At 51.3% G+C, this 22,761-nt stretch overlaps 1 protein-coding gene and 1 pseudogene across 2 annotated transcripts; both read right to left on the bottom strand.

Annotated features, from left to right (window-relative positions):
* Positions 1-542: 542 nt before the first annotated feature.
* On the bottom strand, positions 543-10,517 carry LOC309639608 (immunoglobulin lambda-like polypeptide 5 pseudogene; annotated as a pseudogene). The gene is made up of 3 exons: positions 10,321-10,517; positions 1,349-1,467; positions 543-879 (listed from the first exon to the last, which is right to left on the bottom strand). The product of its transcript is annotated as an immunoglobulin lambda-like polypeptide 5 pseudogene (transcript).
* Positions 10,518-15,538: 5,021 nt separating this feature from the next.
* Positions 15,539-22,484, bottom strand: LOC309640160 (immunoglobulin iota chain-like). Its single transcript, XM_082418533.1, has one exon. The coding sequence runs from the start codon at positions 22,448-22,450 to the stop codon at positions 21,926-21,928; it is 525 nt and encodes a 174-aa protein (XP_082274659.1). The 5' UTR covers positions 22,451-22,484; the 3' UTR covers positions 15,539-21,925.
* Positions 22,485-22,761: the final 277 nt, after the last annotated feature.

The raw sequence follows: 22,761 nt of genomic DNA, 5'->3' as shown, positions 1-22,761 counted from the left end.
GTGGCCCAGCCCAGGGACCAGGCAGGACACAGAGGAAGAGGAATGTGGGCGAAGAGTCCCGAGTCAGTTATGCTAACAGCCATACTGGAAAGAAAGGACAAGCCGGGGGCAGGGAGGTGCGGAGGGTCCCCACCAGGGCAGGGAGGGAGGGCTCATCTGGAGGTCACCAGCCATGGGCAGCTCCGGCCTGGAAGGTGGCAGGGGGTGGGCACGGCCTTGTGCTGGAGGAGGAGTGGGAGGAAGGAGAGAGGGCGGATGGGTGATGTGTCCTGGCTGGTTTCCTGGGAGATGCCCCCACCCAGGAGACTGTGAGCTTCTCCCCTTAGTTACTCTCCCACTGGCGCCTAGGATTCCCCACCCCACCCTTAGAATTCTGGAGAGGGTGCAAATTAAATACGAGACAAGAAAAGAAATGAGCAGAGATTTCTGAATAACGATGAAAACATTTTATTGAGAGTTGATTGGGTGCAGGAGGAAGGGTTGGGGGGACCAGGATGGGAGGGGAGACCCTCCAGGGGACCCGTGGCTCCAGGCCCCGGAGGGTGGGGGATCCAGGGACCTAAGGGCACCCTGAGGACGCCACTGTCTTCTCCTCGGTGCTCCCCTCGTGCGTGACCTGGCAGCTGACCCTGTCGTAAGATTTCCACTCACTGGCCGTCAGGGCCAGGTAGCTGCTGGCTGCGTACTTGTTGTTGCTCTGTTTCAAGGGCTGGCTGGTCTCCACGCCCCTGGTGATGGTGGTGCTGCCTGCCTTCCAGGCCACCGTCACGCTGCCCGGGTAGAAGTCATTGATGAGACACACCAGGGTGGCCTTGTTGGCGCTGAGCTCCTCAGTGGAGGGCGCGAACAGAGTGACTGAGGGCGCAGACTTGGGCTGACCTGTGTGACAGAGGAGGGGGTGTGAGATGCAGGGGAGGGTCCAGGGTTGCCCACCCCCATCATGGCCTCTGTGACTGTCCCCATGGTGGCCCTGCTTGCCTTCTCTGTCCCCCCTCCCACTCAGCCCCTGGACAGCAGACAGCCCCCCAGATGCTGTTCCACTTCACTCTCCCAGGTGACCCGGCCAAGCCGTCCCATGTGCAGCCTCAGTGTCCCCGTGTATAACCAAAGCAGCTCTCCTCCCTCCTTAGGATCCCTGTCGGACTCTGGAGGTGGCTGCTTCTGCGGTTGGGGTCCTTCCTGCTGGTTACCCCAAGACCAACCTGCCTCCCCAGGCCCCAAGGAGAAAGGTGGGGGTCAGTCCTTAAGCTGGGAGGGCAGAGGGGAAGCAGCCCCCAGAGAGAAAAAAGTGACTTTCCCAAGACAGCAGAGGGTGGGACAGGCTGGGAAAGACGTGAGAGTCACTTACCTAGGACGGTGAGCTGGGTCCCGCCGCCAAAGATGTACCACGGTGAATGAGACTCGGACCAAAACCCGCCGGGCCAGCACCTGGGGCCTGTCCCCCGGGGGCCGGGCCGGAGCGGGGACCTGCTGGGCATGACGGGAACAGGGCTGTAGCAGGCAGGGCTGTGTTCTCAGGTTGGGGGGGCGGGCAGCCAGCCCCCCAGAGGCTGGGGCGCCCCTGGGTGTCCCCATGCCCAGCCCCCTGTCTGAGGCAGCAGCCACCCACACCTTGTCACCCAGTGTGTCCCCCCCACTCTGAGGCTGTCCTGTGACCACTGAATCCTCAGTGCTGATGGTGCTGCTGAGTGCCGAGTCCCCTCGGGTGGCCATGTGGTGTGGCAGAGTGAGTCCTGAGCTGGCTTGGACCTGCCCGACCTCTCCTGGCCTCATTTTAGGGCTTCTGGGTGTTCCTTCCCCCATAATTTCCCACAGTCCAGCCAGGCAGCTTCCTCCCTGGGCCTGTGGACACCAGGTCATTTGGGGGGCCCCCTGCCCTGTTGTCTCAACTCATTGAGAGGCAGTTCAGTTCCTCCTCTTTCACGAAGCCTTCTTGGATCTTTCAGATCACTGTCTTTCTGTCCATCTGTTTTTCCATCCATCATCCATCCATCCATCCATCCATCATCCATCCATCCGTCCATCATCCATCCATCCATCCATCCATCATCCATCCATCCATTCATCCATCCATCATCCATCCATCCATCCGTCATACATCCATCATCCATCCATCCATCCATCCATCCATCCATCCATCCATCCAACCAACAATGGCTCCCAAACACTTGCCTGCCAAGCACTGTTTTACATTCTGGGACATGCCAGGGCCCTTCTGGCTCTCACCCCATCTCTCCCTGAAATCTCTCAGGTGATGGACAACAGGGCCCTCATCTGGGTCAAGTCTAAGGTCCCTCCCCAGTTCCTGTTGTATCTAATGTCTCTGCAGGATGTAACATAGGGTTGGCCCCTCTTTCTAGTGACTTTGTTCTCCTTGATGTCTGTGACCCCCACTTTCTTCCTTCTTTGTCTTCCGTTTCCCCTGACCCATGCATGGCTACTCATCCCCAGGCTACCTCCCTGGGTCCTCCTTCTTTGCCATCTTCCCACAATGTGCCCACATGATGAGGCTCGAGTCTATTCCAGCTTCAAACCCTTTCCTCATCTCCACTTACGTTGCCTACTGACCATCTCCAGCTGGATGCCCAATAGGAAACTAACTCACCACTTCCACATGAGACTGACCACTTTTCTCCTATTCCAGTTCTTTTTCTGTCTTCACCTTGTCACAGGTGACCATGAGTGCTCTCACCCCCAGGCCAGAAAACTTTGTCCTTAGATTCTGCACCTAAATACTCCTTAAAGTTAAAACAAGGCCCAAAATAATTAAGAAACAACAGAACCACCCTCAGAGACTCCAAAGCCACAAGAAGTTCCAGGTTTTGCCTTTGCTGATTTAAATTCCCAACTCATACTAAGATGCAGCATTGAGTTGGGGCTTGTTGGATGCAAGAATCTCTGCCAGAGGATCAGACCACTGTGTTTTCCACCTGCTAAGCTGGCCCAGTTAGCTGTGGTTGGTTTTGTGAGGCAAATGTAAGATTTTTTGCTTTAAAATTTTAATTGTTTTAAAATTATAAGAACATTAGATACATAACACAAGTAAGCAATCTAGAAGTGCATTTAAAAAGTGCAATGAAAGGATACTGGGGACTTCCCTGGTGGTCCAGTGGGTAAGACTCCACGCTCCCAATGCAGGGGGTCCGGGTTCATTCCCTGGTCGGGGAACTAGATCCCACACGCATGCCTCAACTAAGAGCCCTCATGCTGCAACTAAGAAGTCTGCATGCCGCAACTAAAGATCCTGCTTGCCACAACGAAGATCCCATGTGCCAAAACTAAGACCCGGTGCAGCCAAAATTAATTAATTAATTAATTAAAAAAGAAAGGATACTAGACAGTAACTCAAAGTCTCTATTCACAGATGACATGATCTTATATACAGAGCAAATAAATTCCGCAGGTGCGTGATCAACACACTAGCAATGAACAATTCAAAAAGGGCAATTAAGAAAACAATTCCATTTGCAATGGTATCGATGAAGAATAAATTTAACCAATGAGGTGAAAGACTGTACACTGAAAGCTGCAAAATGTTGTTCAAAGAAGTTAGAGAAGACCTAAATAAATGGAAAGATGTGCTGCGTTCATGGATTGGAAGAGTTAGTATTTGAAAGAAGACAATACTAACCAAAGTGATCTACAGATCCAATGCAGTCCCTATCAAAATCTCAGTGGGTGGTCATTGTTACAGAGATGGAAAAGCTGATCCTAAAATTCACATGGAATTGCAAAGGACTCCAATAGGCAAAACAGTCTTGAAAAAGAACAGGGAATTCCCTGGTGGTCCAGTGGTTAGGGCTCCACGCTTCCACTGCAGGGGATACCCTGTTCAGGGAACTAAGATCCTGCAAGCCCTGCGGTGTGGGAAAGAAAGAAAGAAAGAGAGAGAGAGAGAGAGAGAGAGAGAAAGAGAGAGGGAGGAAGGAAGGAAGGAAGGAAGAAAGGAAGAATCTCCTCAGCAAATGGTGTTGGGATAACTGGACATCCACATGCAAAAGAATGAAGTTGGACCCCGACCTCATACCATACACAAAAACTCAAAATTGATCGAAGACCTAAGTGTAAAAGCTAAAACTATCTCTTAGAATAAAACATAGGTGTAGATCTTCATGACCTTGGATTAGGCAGCAGATTCTTAGATATGACACTAAAAGTACAAGCAATAAATGAAAGAATAGATAAGTTGGACTTCATCAAAATTCAAAACTTTTGTGCCTCCAAGTACCTTATCAAGAAAGTGAAAAGACAACTCACAGAATGGAAGAAATAATTTGAAAATCATATATCTGATAAGGCCCTAGTATCCAGAATATATAAAGAAATCTTATGACTCAACAAAGCAACAAAAAGACAACTGATTTAAAAGGTGGGCAAAGGACTTGAAGAGACATTTCCCTAAAGAAGATATAAAAATGACTGACAAGCACTTGAAAAGACCCTTAACATCATTAATAATTATAGAAATGCAAATCAAAACCACAATGAGATACCACTTCACAGCCAGTGGGATGGATATAAAAATAACAATAATAAAAAAAGGAAATAACAAGTGTTGGTGAGGATATGGAGAACTGTATCCCTTGTGCATTGCTGGTAGGATTGTAAAATGGTGCAGCCACTGTGGAAAACAGTTTGGCCAGCCTCAAAAGTTAAACATAAAGCTACCATGTGACCCAGCAATTCCACTGTTAGGCACTTACCCAAAAGAATTGAAGACAGATACTCAGAAAAACACTTGACATGAATGTACATAACAGCACTATTTACAATAACCCAAAGGTGGAAATAACACATTAACTAATGAACAGATAAACAAAATGTGGTATATCCATAAAATGGAATATTGGGACTTCCCTGGTGGTGCAGTGGTTAAGAATCCGCCTGCCAATGCAGGGGACACGGATTCAAGCCCTGGTCCAGGAAGATCCCACATGCCTCGGAGCAACTAAGCCCATGCGCCACAACTACTGAGCCTGCGCTCCAGAGCCCGTGCTCTGCAACAAGAGAAGCCACCACAATGAGAAGCCCGCGCAACCCAGTGAAGAGTAGCCCCCACTCCTTGCAACTAAAGAAAGCCGGCACGCAGCAACAAAGACCCAACGCAGCCAAAAATAAATAAATAAATAAATAAATAAATAAATAAATAAATAAACAAACAAACAAACAAAAAAAGGAATATTATTTGGCCTTAAAAAGAATGACGTACTGACTCCTGCTACAACATGGATGAACCTTGAAAACATGATGCTAGGTGAAATAAGCCAGACACTAGGGTCTTATATTGTATGATTTCATTTATATGAAATATCCAGAATAGGCAAATTCATAGAGACAGAAAGCAGATTACTGGTTGCCAGGGGCTGGTGAATTGGGGGAATGCAGAGGGACTGTTTTGGGGTTTCCTTTTGGCGTGATCAATAGACTCAGGAAAAAGATAGTGGTGATGGTCACAAAACATAGTGAACGCACTAAATGTCACCAAATTGTGTATTTTAAAATAGTTAAAATAGTGAATTTTGGGAATTCCCTGGCAGTCAACTCATTAGGACTTGGTGTTTTCACTGCTGGGGCCCGGGTTTGATCCCTGGTCGGGGAACTAAGGTCCCACAAGCTACTCGGCCAAAAATAAAAAAAGTGAATTTTATGTTAAAAGAATTTTATCTCAATTTCTTAAAACACTGACAATACCGAGTGCTGGGGAGAATAAAGAGCAACTGTAACTCATACACATTGCTTGTGGGAATGTAAAAAGTTTTAGCCACTCTGGAAAGCTGTTTGGTAGTTTTTTATAAACATACACTTACCCTCTGATCAATCAAATCCTACTCCTAAGTATTTAACCAAGGAATGAAAACTCATGTTCAAACAAAGACTTGTATGCAAATGTATATACTGGCTTTATTTATCATTGCCAAAAACTGGAAACAACCCAAATGTTCCTCAATTGGTGAATAGTTAATAAACTCTGATACGTTCATAGATGGAATCCTACTTAGCAATAGAAAGGAACAAACTATAGATAAAGGGGATAATTGGATAATTGCAAAGGTGTTATACTGAACTAAAGAAGCCAGACTCATATGGTTACGTACTTGGAATATATTGAGCAATAAAAAGGAACGAAGTATGTACAACCAACAGTCTGGATGAACAGCCAGAAAACTATGCTGAGTAAGGAAAGTCGCTTCCAGGGCATATATCCAGAGAAAACCATAATTCGAAAAGACACATGCACCCCAATGTTCATTGCAGCACTATTTACAGTAGCCAGGACATGGAAGCAACCTAAATGTCCATCATAGAGGAATGGATAAAGAAGATGTGGTACATACATACAATGGAACATTACTCAGCCATAAAAAAGAATGAAATAATGCCATTTGCAGCAACAGGGATGGACCTAGAGATTGTCATACTGAGTGAAATAAGTCAGAGAAAGACAAATACCATATGATATCGCTTATATGTGGAATCTAAAAAAATGGTACAAATGAACCTATTTACAAAATAGAAATAGAGTCACAGATGTAGAGAACAAACACGGTTACCAGGGGGCAAAGGGGGGGAGGGATAAATTGGGAGATTGGGATTGACATATACACACTACTAAATATAAAATAAATAACTAATAATAACTTACTGTATAGCACAGGGAACTCTCCTCAATACTCTGTAATGGTCTATAAGGGAAAAGAATCTAAAAAAGGGTGGACCTATGTGTATCTATAACTCATTCACTTTGCTGTCCACCTGAAATTAACAACACTGTAAATCAATTATACTCCAATAAAATTTTTTTTAAAAAAGAAAAAGAAAGAAAGTCGGTCCCAAAAGGGTACATACAGTATGATTCCATTTATAGAACAATCTTGAAAGGACAAAATTAGAAAAGAAGACCAAATTAGTAGTTGCCAGAGTTAGCAGGGGCTTGGGAGGGAGAGAAGTGGGCGTGGCTAGAAAGGAATCTTTGTGGCGATGGAAATGTTCTGTACCTTGACTGCGTCCATGTCAATATCCTGGTTGTGATTTTTTATTTTACAAGACATTACTGTTGGGAGAAACTAGGTGAAGGGTAGATGGGATCCCTCTGTATTATGTCTTACAGCTGCATGTGAACCTACAATTATCCCAAAATAAAAAGTTTAATTTAAAAAAAGATTACATAGGGGCTTCCCTGGTGGCGCAGTGGTTGAGAATCTTCCTGCCGATGCAGGGGACACAGGTTCGAGCCCTGGTCTGGGAAGATCCCACATGCCACGGAGCAACTAGGCCCGTGAGCCACAACTACTGAGCCTGCGTGTCTGGAGCCTGTGCTCTGCAACAAGAGAGGCCACGATAGTGAGAGGCCCGCGCACCGTGATGAAGAGTGGCCCCCACTTGCCGCAATTAGAGAAAGCCCTCGCACAGAAACGAAGACCCAACACAGCCAAAAATAAATAACTAAATAAATAATAATAAAATTAAAAAAAAAAAAGATTACATACTGCATGATGCCGTTTATATCTCGAAAAGGCAAAACTATAGGATCAGAAAGAGATCAGTGGTTTCCATGGTTGGGGCAGAAAAAGGGATTGACTACACAGAGGGCGCAGGGAAATTTTGGTGGGGGGTGGAAATGTTCTGTATCTTGATTGTTGTGAGGGTCACACAACTCTATAGTTTTATTAAAATTTCTACAACTGCTAATACCAGAAAGGATGAATTTTACTCTGTAAATCGAAATAAAACAAAAGCAGTGTGCTAGTATGCCATATTGCAGCCTGTTATACAAATCTTTATTATGTCATTACAGTTGTCAAAAAAATCATATCAAATGACTGTGTAATACTCCCTACCATGAATGTACCGTAGTTTATTTTACCTTCCCTTGTCATTGGACATTTAGGTTGTTTCTACTTCTTCCCCAGGAACACACTTATAGTATTTAGCTGAAGTTCTGATTATACCATCAAGATAAATTTCTAGAGGTGGAATTACTTGATTAAAAGGAATGTATGTTTTTATAAATCTTGGTATGTTATTCCAGAAATTGTTTGTTCCAGAAATTCAGCCTCCCACTGACAGTCCATGACTGTGCCCGTTCCTCCCCGTCAGCACTCTGATAACATCACTTTAAATTCACTTGGCAATTTCATAGGTGATCTTGGTACCTGGTTACTGTGGACCTCCTCTCCATCCCCAAGGCACAGACTTTGGCCAAAGCCCCTTCTCCATGTCCCTTCTCCATTCTCTAATCTGCCCTCACACTGGTCTCTGATCTGGAGCCATTTTTCCAAAACACAAACCTGACTCTGACAGTGCCCCACTTAAATCCCTTAATGACTCCTCATGGACCCCAGGATAAAGGACTGGGTTACAAGACCCCCATGGTCTGCACCCCGCTCTCCCTGGCTCTGGAAGCTCCCTGCGGGTCAGTGCACCTCAACTCTCCTCCTCAGCACCCCTTGCTCCCTTTGCCTGGAGCCCCCCCATCACAGGTCAGCTCCCTGGATCTGTAAGACCAGCTCGGGCATCCCCCCCCCCACACACATCTTACTTCTCCTAAAATAGTCCATGGGTCTGCCCTATGCCTGGACATGACCCCCTTGGTTCAGGCCCACCCTGAGACCCTGAGTGGCCTGTCGGGTGAGTGGACGTCCTCGGAGGAGACCAACTTCTTGCAGACGATCCCTTCTCTTGGACCATTTTGTTAAAATACAGGACACAGCATTCTCTTAAACGTCCAGCAAAAAAGCCAAGCTCTCTGTCCACTCTGCCCATGACAACACCCCCCTCCCTGAGGCCTCTCTAGTTCTGATTTCCCGCCCCCTCCCACCCACCCAACTCCAGTCACATTTCCTTGCAAACATCTCCCAGGACCCCCCAGATGAAGTCTATCATCCAGGGACAGGTCCTCCACGTCTGGGCCTGGCCGCCCCTCTAGCCTCTTCTCAGACCCACGTGCCGCAGCCCTGTGGACCCCTGAGCGCTTCCTGAGGGTTCTGTGCCTGTGCTGCCTTGCCCAGGTGGACCCCTTGACTTGAACTCCAACCCCAGTGGGACCCCCTCTGTCCTGAAGGCATCACGCTGCATGTGGTGGTTGTCGCCGGGCCCCTCTTCCCTGGACCTTGAGCTGGGGCCTGACCTGATGGAGGTCCGTCTCTCCTCGTGTTCTCCTGGATCCTGCCCTGGCTGTGCAGTCCCCATCGGATGCTGCAGTGCCGGCCCCGACCTGACACTCACAGACACCCACCCACCTCCACGGCTGTGCTGCTGGTGCCGCAGACTCCACTCCTCCCGTCCCAGACCTTCACCACCGCAGCCCCAGCATCACTGGGGCAGGCATCAGGCTGCAAGGCCCTCCTCCAACTAGGACCCTTCACTTTGCAGAGGGGGAAACTGAAGCTCAGAGAGGCGGACTTGTCAGCCGGGTCTGTTTAGGGGATAGGGATGGGGACAGCTGGAGGCTTGGGCGTTGGAGTCAGAACCAGCTGTGTGACCTTGGGCAGTTGCCTCGCCTCTCTGGGCCTCTATCCCTGTAAATTGGGGGTGACAGTGGGACCTGCCTTGTGGGGCCACTGAGAGGGAGGTTCTGCCCCTAAATGGTCAGTGCCCATGATGAATGTGCTGCTGTGTCACTGATCATCACAAATGGTCCCAGATGCTCAGCAGTTTGTCCAGGGACCTCCCACCACAAGCAGAGAGGAGGGGGCCGGGGTCACACAGCAGCGGCAGGGGCAGACTGCGGCCCCCACGGACCCTCGCCCAGGCCTTTCTCATGGAGGCGCCTGCACCCTGGTGGGCTTGGGCTCCCAGGGACCAGTCACAGGAGGTGGTCCTTGGCTGGGGGACCTGGGGTCACCAGGAAAGGTCCCCTCACCACACAGCCTCAGTCAGAGCTTGCGCCCTGGTGCTCCAGAGCCTGCCCAGCCAGGGGAAGGGCGAGGAGGTGGCTCACCAGCTAAGAGGAGCCCCAGGGATCCCAGGATGACAGCAGCCACTGCCCCCTCCTGTCCCTGCCTCCCTGTTCCTGCTCTACCCCAAGGACCTGCGCGAGGTGGGCGAGGCACTAGTCTTGGGTACAAAATGTAAGGGGTGCCAAAAAACTCAGTAATTCAGATAAATATTTTAATACAATATAAAAAATAAAAATTAATGCAAACAAATCCACACTGGACAAAATGTCAACCCTTCAAATAAAACCACCGTCTGCCCAGGCCCCTCCTCTCCAGCTGATGCTCCCTTCTCGCCCCTCTCCCCTCACCCGCTCTCTGTCCCCACTCCCAGTTCTGCCTGCAGGGACCCTCATATCCCCCCATGATTCCCTCGGCCCCTTACCTGTGCCACAGGCTCCAAGGGCTGCTTCCTCCCTGGGTTTCCTTGTGGGGGGCCGTGCTCCGCGGTGCTGGCGTCGGGGGCAGCAGTCCATGGGCGCCCACGGCCAGGCCCAGCACTATTAGAAGCCAGTTGTGCCTGGGGACACAGCTCTGACCCCTGGGGGCCTCACAGCCCAACTGGCCTGTCCTGGGCCTCATGTGCCCTCAGGTCAAAGGCACCTCTGGCCGACCCGCTGGCGTGGGCTCCCTGGAGGGGTGTTGGCAGGTGCCCCCGGCTCCCCTCTCTGGCGGTAGCCGTCCCAGTGCGTCCTGGCCCACATGGCCCTGGCCTCTGCCTGGGTCTTCTCTGTCCCTGCCCCCAGCACCCGGCCCCCTCCAGGGCCCATGGCCGTTACTCCTGGGGGCCTCTCCCAAGAGGGGCACCCGCCAACTGCTCTGCTGTGGTCAGGATCCAGGGCTCAACCGCCTCACGCTGCAGTCCCTGCCGGCCCCACCTCTGGGACCCTGGGTGGGACACATCTGCTCCTGCCCTAGTTCCCAAGGGCGCCTGTGTAGCATCTCCCTGGGGCCTGGAGGGGCCGAGGAAGGAGTGCCAGCGGAACAGGAGTGGCCGAGGCCTGAGTTTAGCGGGGTGAGGCTGGGGCTTCTCTTCCGACCAGCCTTGGGCGGGGGTGGTGAGAGGGGAGGAAACAGGTGCAGGTTTAGCAAGAAGCCAGTTTCAAGTCAGGGAATTGTGATTTCATTATAAAATGGTGGGTTTAATGAGATGTGTTCAGCACCTCATGGTCTCACTCCCCCCGCCCCGTCGTGTCACATACACACACACACACACACACACACACACACACGCTCATAGAGTTTATCCAGAGGTCACCACCACGAGCAGAGTGTCTGGTGCACAGCGGGGACTTCTGTGAGGCCCCCGTTTCCCTCTCCCCTCCAGGGGAGCCTGCCTGCTTCCCCAACATCTGGATGCATCATCGCCCAGGGACCCTGTGCTTTGGGGTGGGGTGGGCGGTGGGCAGAAAAGAGGCACTGAGCCCACCTTGGGTAGCGAGGGCCTGGCTCTGTGCTGGTGCTGCCAGCAGTGATGCCTCAGGAATGCTATACATAACATAAAACTTACCATTTTAGCCACTGTTAAGTGTACAATTCAGTGGCATTAAGTCCCTTCACATGGTTGTGCAACCATCACCACCATCCACATCCAGAACTTTCACATCTTCCCAAACTGACACTCTGTCCCCGTTAAACATGATCTTCCCATCCGCCTCCCCAGCCGCAGGGAATCACCATTCTGCTTTTTTTTTTTTTTTTTTGCCATCCTGCGTAGCCTGCGAGATCTTAGTTCCCCAACTGGGGATCGAACCCGAGCCCCCTGCAGTGGAAGCAGAGTCTTAACCACTGGACCGCCAGGGAATTCCCCACCACCATTCTGCTTTCTGTCTCTATGATTTTGACCCCTCTAGGGACTTCATGTAAGTGGAATCAGACGGAATTTGTACTTTCAAAGTGCTTTTTAAACTGGGAAGTGCTCCACGCTCAACACAGATGGAGGATGACAGTAATTATGACATTTCTTATTATCATCATTGGGAGCTGGCCCATCTGGTGTGGCTTGGGAAAACCATCGGCCATCAAAAAACAAACGAATCCCTGATGCTATTCAACTGCCACTTTTCAAATTTTGCGTTGCAACTCCCAGAGGTTGTGGAACCAATTCAGTCAGATGCAACCAGAGTCCCGCAACAGTGAGGTCATCCAGAGCAGACGGAGAACAGACAGCGTCCGCGCGGGAGGAGGGCAGCTGGTTCGTGGGGTCCTGCCTCAGTTACCCGAAAACATAGATACACTCTGGATAGTGATGGGAAATGCATTTCTTACTGGGGCTTTTGATAGAAAAACCTTTGGAAAACGCAGTCCTGGTCCAGTTGTTTGTAGGAGATGGAGCTCCTTGTCAAATCTGCCCTTGCACGTCCAGTTTGTGTTTGAACTTGAGTTCAAGTTCAAACTGGATGGAGTTCGTGTTTGAAACCACTCTTTGCTTCAGGTCCTGATGGTTTGTCCATCTCTGTGAGGCTCTCCCCAGGGGCCCCCAGAGTGAATTTCATAGATGCCACGTGCCCTAGTGGAGTTGGGCCATCCCAGACATCCTGTTGGCATCTGTCCTACCGCGGTCATGGGATGCTGTAGCGGACAGACTGACTTCCTCATATCACAGGGAGTTCAAGAAGGCCACCGTGAGGTCAGACTCTGTGGACCGATGTGACTTTGCTTAGATCCTCATGTCCCACACACACTGACCGGGCATCCCCGAGGCCAGGTACTGCATCCCAAGACCTCATGGTCCTCGGGAAGATGGGCCAGCACTGAACGGTAACTGGGTGCAGGTGCCCTGACACGTGACGTGGGGTATAGGGGAGCCCCTGGGAGGCCCTGATCCGTCCAGCTTCTCCCCATTGCGGTGCTTGGCCCACTCCAGCCTCATACCTGGGCTCCTTGTACCTTGGGGCCTGGGGTGGGGTTCCTGCCAGGGTCCAGGCTGAAGCTGTTCCCTCACAGCACCCCTGTGTGGGTGTGACACTCACCCACTGCCCGGGGCCCAGAAGCTGTGGTTCCCCCGAGGACCGCCCCAGGTCTTGGGGAGAAGAAGGGGCTGTCCCTGAATCCAGTGACCCCAGCTACTCCCCATAACCTGCCCTGCACCTGCTGTTGCTACAGACCACATATTCCTGTGGTGGCCATGGTCGGAAATCCGGGTCTGGCTGGTCCCTGGAGACCCTTGGGGGATGGGCAGGGCCTTCCCAGCTGGTACAGCTGCAGCTCTGGCTGCCCAGGCCTGTCCCCACACCCTCCCTGGACCGAGAATGGCCGAGGGCTGGATTCAGGCTGAGCCAGAGAGGTCTGGGTCCAGCTCTCCTGCTCAGCAGACCCCGTGCTCAGGGTCCCTGGCTCCTCTGTGCCCCGCCCCCACCCATCTCCCCTGGAGCGGAGGGGTGTGTCATGTCCCGTCACTTCTGCCCTGCTCCCGTGTCAGAGGGTGCCCCCTGCCTCCTGCTGGTCAGCCCCCTGCCCATTCTCCATCCCACAGGCCCCAGAGGCTCCTCCTGTGGCCACCAGGACTCCTCTCTCCCAAGTCGTCTCCAGAGCAGACACGTGGGTCCATCTTCTCCAAGTCCCAGGTGTGAACGTTCTAGAAAATTCCAGGTTCTTGGGATCACTAGATCTGCTGTATGACTCCCAAGCCCTTCTCTGGGGGTGGTCTCCACTATTGTGGAAGGTTGAAAACATTCTCCAAAGCCCAGAGGTCTGGAGGTTTCATTTGACGTGAGAGTGACGCTGTAGTCACCCTTGTTTATTTAAGGCCAGTGTGAGAGTTAATTTTATGTGTCAACTTGGCTGGGCCACAGTGCCCAGATATTTGGTCAAACATTATTCTGGATGTTTCTGTGAGGGTTTATTTGGATGAGATTGACATTGAAATCAGTGGATTAACATGAAATTGATGCTTTGAGTAAAGCAGATTACCCTCCCTAATATGGGTGGGCCTCATCCAATCAGCTGAAGGCCTGAGTAGAACAAAGACTGACCTCCCCAGAGCTAGAAGGAATTTTGCAGCAGACGGATTCACTGCCCCTTTTCCCTGGGTCTCCAGCCTCCCGGTCCATCCTGCAGATTTTGGACTCACACCTCCACAGCCACGTGAGCAATTCCTTAAAATAAATCTCTCTCTATTTATAGACACACACATCCTGCTGGTTCTGTTTCTCTAGAGAACCCTGGCTCACACAGCTCATCCCATGGATGGTCATTATGATTCTTGTTTCCCAGACGAGAACACTGAAAGTTAGGGCCTTGTTTAGGTGCAGTGACGTGACTTTGGGTTGAGAAGGAGTAGAGCCTTCTTGGTCCAGGGTGGAGGCGGCAGGGGAGGGGTGGGCGTGGACTAGGAGCACCAGGCTGGGGTGGGCAGTTTCGTGCCTTGAGTCCCCGTCTGTCACGTCACCATGAGTCACGGCTCCCACTGCCATGGTAGATGGCACTGTAATAGCCTCGTCCTCGGCCCAGGCCCCGCTGATGATCAGGATGGCTGTGTTCCCTGAATGGAGCCAGAGAATTGGTCAGGGATCCCTGAGGGCCGGTTGCTATTGTCATAGACGAACAGCACAGGGGCCTGGCCCGGCTTCTGCTGGTACCAAGATGCATGTTTATGCATGATGTTACCTCCTGAGCAGGTGATCCTGACCTTGTTCCGGGGGCTATTGACACTGAGGGCGGCTGGGTCAGTTCATAGGAGGCCGTGGAGCCTGTAAGAGAGGAGGAGAGGGGACTTCCCTGGTAGTCCAGTGGCTAAGACTCTGTGCTCCCAATGCAGGGGGCCCGAGTTTGATCCCTGGTCAGGGAACTAGATTTCACAGGCCGCAACTAAGGAGCCCACGTGCTGCAACTAAGACCCGGCGTGTCTTAGTTAAATAAATAAATAAATATTTTTTAAAAAGAGAGAGAGAGGAGGGGAGAGGGGACTTGAAGATGAAGGCCCATTCCCAGGGGCTCCTACCCTCAGGCTGATCCTGCAGTGGCTGCGGTTGGCGGGGGGGACGGTGCATAGCACCTGTGCAGAGAGTGAGGAGGGGAGCAGGAGAGGGGTCCAGGCCATGGTGGAGACGCCCTGAGCTCTGCCTTCTGCGCCTGGAGATGGGCAGGGCCTCCCAGACCCTCTCTTTGTGGCTCATGCAAACCTGACCCCTCCTGTCTTTGCTGTGGGCTCCCTGTGCATCTGAGGCGCTGGTCCCAGTTAGGGGCGCGGCCATCTCGCTGGGCTCCCCACACCCCGCAGGGCTTTTCCCTCTGCCCTCCTGCCTCAGGGAAGGCTGGCTCTGCCTTTGAGTCTGAGATGTAGTCAGGGCCCCAGAACTGGCCCCATACGTGCCTCCTGCCGTGGGCGCCCCCTTCAGGCGGCTCAGAGCAGAAACAGGAGCAGAGCCCCCTCCTTCCGGTTGCTCTCCGATGCAGGCAGCACTGCCGCCTGGCCCTGGTCACACCTCCCTGGGAACATTCATCCCTTTTATGGAGGGTCGTTTGCATTTCAGCCATCTCTCAGGCCTGGGTCTACACAGATTCACAAGAAACAAACCAGTCCCACTCGTCCAGTGGTCCTTGCGGCAGGCGGTTTTGACGGAGGAAGAGGTGCTGCTGGCAGCGCCATATCCCTGTCTGTTTCCCTGGGCGGCAAAGCTCAGAGTGAGGGGTGGTCCGTGGGATTGAGGAAACCAAGGCCGCAGCAATAGCCCCTCCAGGGAGAGGCCTCCAGTTTCCGTCGGGTGAGGGCTAAGTGGAGCGTGAGGGGTGTGGTGCGGGGGCTCTTCCCAGGAGGGGAAAGTAGACGCGGGGGCGGGGGCTGCCAGGAGGGCAGCTGCAATCCGGGAGTCAGGGCTGCGAAGCCACAGCTGGAGGTCGAAATGCCCAAACATCCGGGTCTGAGTGGGAGGGAAGGGCCTGCGCTTCTGAGCCAGAAGGAGCCAGAGGTCAACCGTGGGAGGTGAGCGTGCTCTGTGCGTACAGGCACATCTGTTACGTTGCTTCTGGTTTCCAGGTGCTCCTGAGAAGCATCTCTAGAGCATCACCTGCTTGACCACATGGGTGGTTTGAGTGAGAGTGCCTTAGTGAGGTTGAACCAGATGACAAGGGCACAGGAAGTGCTCTGAGACTTTCACGTGCGTGGAACCGCCAGGGATCTTGTGAAAATGCGGGTTCAGACTCAGCAGGTCTGGGGTGACCGGGACACGTGGCATTTTTTACAAGCTCCCAGGTGATGCTGCGGCTGCCAGCCTGTGGACCCACATGGCGTAACGGGGTGTAAAGGGCACTCTGCACTGCCCCCTGGTGGCCTTGGTACGCGGTGTCTGCACTTGTCCAGTGGGTGATGGAGGCCATCGGTGGTCACCGCGGCCGGAGGGGCGATTCCCAGGGACAGCTCTGACGTCCGCTGAACTGAAGCTGAGGTTGAACTGGATTGTCGGAGGGTAGAACCTCGGGAAGCCGCGTTTCTGGGTCAAGGACGTACTGATGAGATGCAGGAAATGAGAGGAGGGTTCGGGTTTGAGGGGTTTTTGCAGACTCCCCAGGTGGACGGCAGTCACTGGAAGTGGAGGGAGGGAGAGGAGCGGTCGTGGTCGGCCTGTGAGGACGACCACCCTCCCAGCACCACCTCCCTCAGCTGCAGTCCAAATAGTCCCGCGGAGGAGAAGCCTGCTCACAACTCCCGGCCTGCGGCACCATTATGCCTTGAGGGCATGGAACAGAGCTTTAAATTTTTTATTTTTATTTCTTTAATTTTGAGAGAGTGGTGTAAGGTGGGTACTGTTATCCTGAACTTATCCTTAATTTTTCTTCTTTTGGGTGAGTAAACTATTCGGGATCCTGGCTTAGTAACTACCAGTATCACATGGAGGATTTCAAAATTTTCACATTCTTGTGCTCTTTCTCCATTTAGGGTGTTATAATAATTGTCCTTTTAAGGAAGATGTGGTGTGTGTGTGTGTGTATATACATATACACACAAGAGACTATTACTCAGCCATAAAAAAGAATGAAATAATGCCATTTGCAGCAACATGGATGGACCAAGGGATCATCATACTAAGTGAAGTCAGACAGAGGAAGATAAATATCATATGATATCACTTACATGTGGAATTTTTAAAAAACCGATACAGGTGGGCTTGTATACAAAACAGAAACAGACTCAGGAGCAGAAACTTCGAGAGCAGACTTACGTTTATCAAGGGAGAAACGTTGGGGGGAGTGATAAATTGAGAGTTTGGTATTGATGTATACACGCTGCTGTTTGTAGAATAGATGATCCACGGGAACCTACTGTATAGCACAGGGAAATCTACTCAGTATTCTCAGTAGCAATAACCTAAATGGGAAAAGAATCTGAAAAAGAATGGATATATGTATATGTATAACTGAATCATTTGGCTGTACACCTGAAACTGACACAACACTGTAAATCAATTATACTCCAATATAAAATAAAAATTAAATTAATAAAAAATGAATGGGAAAATTTTTTAAAAAGAAAACAACAACAACAATAATAAAGATCCACACGCCAAAAAAAAAAAAAATCATCATCCTTTAGAGAATTAGCTGGAGTGAAGGTATCTTGGCACAAATTTTTTAAAGACAAAAGTAAATGAACTGTTTTTGACACATTGTCATGTTCCTGGTTAGACACCAATTTGAATGGGCTTGTGCTGCCCAAAGACAGAACAACTTACCATAATTGCAATGGATTTAAACACCTCAAATATCTTATACCCACCTCAAGTATCTTATACCCACGAACCTGGAAGATGCTGGCACACTGACTTGTGATTTCTATGACTGGTAAATAAAGGGGAAAAAGATCAGACATTTATCCTGTCTTTACTATGTGAACAGTCCCTTGGGTGCCTAAATCATTGAGGAGGGGACGTTTTCTTCGGAGTTTTGCTAGAATGAAAATATCCTCGTTTTACATCCCGTCGTGAATGAATGGATTTGGGCATTGGGCGTGCATCACAAAATTTTTGTGATGCAACTTAGAACAAGACGCAAGGGCCCTCCATGCCCTAAAGGGCCTCTCAGTGTTAATCCCACCCCCCTCTTTATGTGGGGCCACCTGCCCCAGCTCATCTTGCCAATCCCATCACAACCACACCGGCCTCTTTGTGCACGGAGAGCCCTTGCATTTTTTTTTTTTTTTTTAGCCCTTGCATTTTGACTCTGTCTGACTGGCACGTTCCATCCCCCAAGACCTCTGGGCCGTCCTCAGATCCTCTCCTCTGAGGATCTGGAGGTCTAACTCAGGTCAGAATGTTCGGGCCTCTGGTCTTCAGTACCACTGGTGACATGTCCAAGCCTGCTGGGTTCTGTGTTTCTGGGTCAGACTTAGGAGCAGCGTCAAGCATTTCTGTGCACAGACCACAGCTCTCAGCATCCCTGTGCCCCTGTTCTGTATCACAGTCAGGAGCCCTGTTGTGATACTTGGGGGTGGGGGAGCTCTTTGGGTACCAGGCAGCAAATCCCAACAATCTGGGAACCCCACCCTCTCCAACATCTCTAGCCTCCTTTAACAATTCAGAAAGTTTCCCAAATGTTCCCTTCCCTGCATTGACCTTTTTCAATCTTTTCCTTCCACATCACTCCTGGTTACTGGATATAATCACCGGATTTGCAAGTTTTCCCTTCTTAGGGAATCACAGTGACCCCAGCTGTCTAATGGGGTCCCAGAATGGTGAGGTCTTTGGGACCCAAGAATTCATTCAGTCGTGCATTCGTTTATACATCCATTTACTCAACTCCATTATCAATGTATATCAGACCCAGAAAATGAGATGAAGAGGTCCTTCCCACTGAGAATTTATGGATTAGTAGAGGAGAGAGACTTGCAAACTAAATTCAGAGCTGCGCAGCAGGCGCTAAATATAGTTAGGAAAACACGATGTTTGCACATCACAGGAAGTTAATAACTGCATAAAGAGGTCAGGGAAGTCTTGCCCAAGGAGTGACAGTAGAGATAACAGCAGACCCCAGAGTTGGTGCAGCCAGCTGGAGGACACGGCAAAGGGACAGGAAGTCCACTGGCAAGTAGATGGCTTGGGCAGAGGTTTGGAGGCAACCGAGAGCATCAGCAGAAACGGATGGTGAGGGCGGCGCACAAGAAATGAGACTTGGGACAGAATCTGGGCCAGTCTCCAAAGGCTGTGTCACAACATGGAGTCTGAATTTTACCCCTTCAACCTGTACTGTCCTGTCGCAGCCAAGGCAGCTGTGGACCACTTGGAATGTGGCCGGTCCAAATTGAGATGAGCCCCGAGTATAAAATACACACTGGGGTTTCTTGTTTGTTTGTTTGTTTGTTTGTTTTAAATTCTTGGGTTGAAAAGCATTCACCTCAAGATAATTCTCTCTTATTTATTTATTTATTTATTTTTGGCTGCGTTGGATCTTCGTTGTTGCGCCCGGGCTTTCTCTAGTTGCGTTGAGTGGGGGCCACTCTTCGTTGCAGTGCGCGGGCTTCTCATTGCAGTGACTTCTCTTGTGAAGCACGGGCTCTAGGCGCGCGGGCTTCAGTTAGTTGTGGCACGCGGGCTCAGTAGTTGTGGCTCGCGGGCTCTAGAGCGCAGGCTCAGCAGTCGTGGCTCACGGGCTTAGCTTCTCCGTGGCATGTGGTATCTTCCCAGACAGGGCTCGAACCCGTGTCCCCTGCTTTGGCAGGAGGATTCTTAACCACTGCGCCACCAAGGAAGTCCCTACACACTGGGTTTTGAAGATTTAGTATGAAAAAGAGTTAACCATCTCATAACTAATTGTACATTGATTGCATGTTTAAATGATAATATTTGAAATGCATTGGTTTAAATAAAATATGCTATTAAACATCATTTCATCTATTTCTTTTTATCTTTAAAAAAAAATATGTAGCCACCAGAAAATTGGAAACGGCAGATATGGCTTGCATCCGTACCTTTGAGGGTGGGAGACAATCAAGGCTAGAGCGGAGGAGTGCAGGCAAGGATCTAGGAGTAATAAAAATGAGGAGTGGAGGGTCCAGGCTGCAGCAGGATGATGGGCAGGAGGCCAGATGATGGCCGGGTAAGAAATGACTCAGACTAAAGGAAAGGTTTAGACAAGGGGGAGGCCAGGCCTGGTGACTGATGAGGAAACGATACCACTACTTTGTTGAGCACACGCTACAGTCAAGTGCAGGTTAAGCACTTTATAGAAATTAATTGGTGCTATTATTGTCCTCTTTACAAACAACACTGGAAATGTTGACCTAGAATCCAAATGACCCTTCCGAGGCTGACCAGAGCTAAGACTCACGCTCTGCCTGGCCCGAGACCCGGGTCCAAGGTCCCATCCTCCAGGAGTATGGTGGGGCAGGGGTGCTGGGATGATGGAGGAGCTGACCTGATTCCCTGCTCTCTGGGTTTTTTGTCGTGGCTTGGAATCCCAGAATCACAAAGGATGAAAGCAAGAGAAGAGCATGTTACAAGCGGGTGACAGAGTTCTTTGGGGACCACCTCGATGGCCTTTGGAAACCTGGGCCTGGAGGCCCCTGCCAGGAAGCAAAGGCTTCATGCAGGAAGAACTCAGTGCATTTCAGAGAGTGGAAGCCCAAAGGGTGCTGAGAACTGGCCGGAGCTGAGACCACTGTTTTACAGGCGACTCAGGCCACACATGGACGGGCTGATATTGACATGAATGTACACTTCGGGGTCTTTTCAGCCATGATAAATGGACATTCTCAGCCAAGTTTGGATCACAGGGGAGATGGTTTACCTGGCACCTCTCTGAGTGGGAGGCATGTCCACACGTGGTGTGGACGTGGGTGTACAGGGCCCCTCTCTGCAGGGCACACACTGACTCACAACCCAGGGGCTCAGGGTGCAGATGTGGGCCAGGGTAGCAGGAACCCACTGTTCCCTCTTTACCCAACAAGCTCATCGGCAAGGCCACACACACCCCTTGTATCTCTCCTGCCCCAGGTCTTCCAAGGGTCCAGAGGGTTAGTATCCTGGAGTCCTCAGGCAGGAGGAGTTGAGGGTGACCTTGATCACCCCACCGAGTGTGGTTTGGCTGAAACCTAGAAGCAGGAACTGGGTGTTTCTCTGGAGCAGAGGTCAGCAAAGTATGGTCTGAGTGCCACATCCAGCCCAGCTCTGTCTGTTTCTGTAAATAAAGTGTAATAGGAAACAGCCATGCCCGCGTGTTCACGTATTGTCTGTGGCTGCTTTTGCGCCATAAGGACAGAAATGAGTAGTTGCCACAAAGATCATATGGCCCAGAAAGCCAAAAATATTTACTACATGGCTCTTTACAGAAAATATTTGCCAGCCCTGCCGCTTTCCTGCACAGAAGAGGAAATGCATTTCTCTCTCCTAGACCAGTGTTTCTCAGGTGGGGTGGTTTTGCCACCTTGGGGGCCTTTGGTGATGCCTGGAGACATTTTTGGTTGTCATAACGAGGGGCAGGAGGGTGTTTGGCGGGTAGAGGCCAGGGATGCTGCTCGACATCCTGCAGTGCACAGGACAGCCCCCCTACAACAAAGAGCCATCTGGCCCAGCGGAGGACCTAGATCACCCCTATCACTGGGCACGGCTCTCCTCCCCAGAGGCCCAATGAAGGCATTTTCTAAGCTGCTTACCCCGTGCACAATCAGGTGACAATAGGGGGTCCTGTTCCTGGCAGGGGCATCCCCCAAGATGCTATGGCAGCCCCCTGCCTCCCAGGACCCACAAGACCAGGGGCTCCGGCCAAGCAGACCGTGACTGGCCAGGTCTCCTGGGACCTTCACCCTAGTTGGGTCTTGGGTGCGTCCCACTCATTCTGACTGTTCGCAGAACATCTGGGGCCTCCCTGGAACAAATTCAGACCACCCAGCAAAACAACTTCCCAAGACACAAGCAGATTTAATTCCCGAATCCAGCCTCCAAAGGGGTTTCCAGGAGCTTCTCCTTGCCTGGGGCAGCCCAAGGCCCCACCCTCCTCGCCACACCACCCTCCCCTCGGGGATGTGTGCCCTTCTGCCTTTAGTTCAAGGTAAGTGTGTCCTAGGGTGCCTGGGAGACTGGAGCAGCAGGCTCCCTTTCTTCCCTCCTCTCTCTCTCCGTCTCCCGCTCCTGCTCCATGCCCTGGACCCCCACAGCGCAGAAATACACAGCCTCATCCTCCGGCTGAAGATCAGAGATGCTCAAATACCCCGTGTTCTTAACCAGGTCTTTGGAGCCAGAGAAGCGAAGGGGGACCTTGGGGCCCTGGTTCTTGTCCGAGTGGGAGAAATATCTCAGCAGGAACCTTGGGGGGTGGCCGGATCTCTGCTGGTACCAGTAGATGCTGTGAACACCGACATCATGGTCGCTGCTCAGCGTGCAGGCCAGGCGGATCGTGGCTCCAAGGAACGAGGACACGGATGGTGGCTGATTCAGCACCGGCTGAGGGCCACAAGCTGGGGACACAGAAGCACATGGGCATCCAGGGCAAAGCAGGGTGAGGGAAGGGGCCGGGGGCCTTGAGCTCTGGGGGTTCTCACCTGTGCAGTGGGCCAGGAGTGCCAGCAGGACGGGGGTCCAGGACATGGTGCAGCCGAGCAGAGCTCTGCCTCCAGTGTGCACTGGGGCCCCGGGCCCTCGCGGGGCTGCACCAGCACCCGCCTCCGCCCTCCCAGGGGTGGAGCCGTTGCACGCGCAGTTCCCGGTGGCCATCCCAGACTTCTTGGGTTTGTGTTGTCGGTTAGGGGGACGGTCCCGTGGTGGCCTTTGCGGCTCCTGCCTTGGCCCCATGGAAGCGTTTAGGGAGGAAACACCTGCTTGGAGCTCACGGGCCAGTGCCCAGGAGGCCAGGCTCGAGTCCCTGAGGGGGTGACCTCAACATCCCCCTGAAGAAGATG

This window comes from Balaenoptera physalus (assembly GCF_965194825.1).
Source record: "Balaenoptera physalus genome assembly, chromosome: 12".
Classification (NCBI taxonomy): Eukaryota; Metazoa; Chordata; class Mammalia; order Artiodactyla; family Balaenopteridae; genus Balaenoptera; species Balaenoptera physalus.
The sequence above is the reverse complement of the archived record's forward strand: the minus strand, read 5'-3'. Positions and strand labels throughout refer to the sequence as shown.

What these genes read in the sequence shown, in the direction of transcription:
- LOC309640160 (XM_082418533.1), bottom strand. Translation starts at nt 22,450, where the DNA reads ATGTCCTGGACCCCCGTCCTGCTGGCACTCCTGGCCCACTGCACAGGT.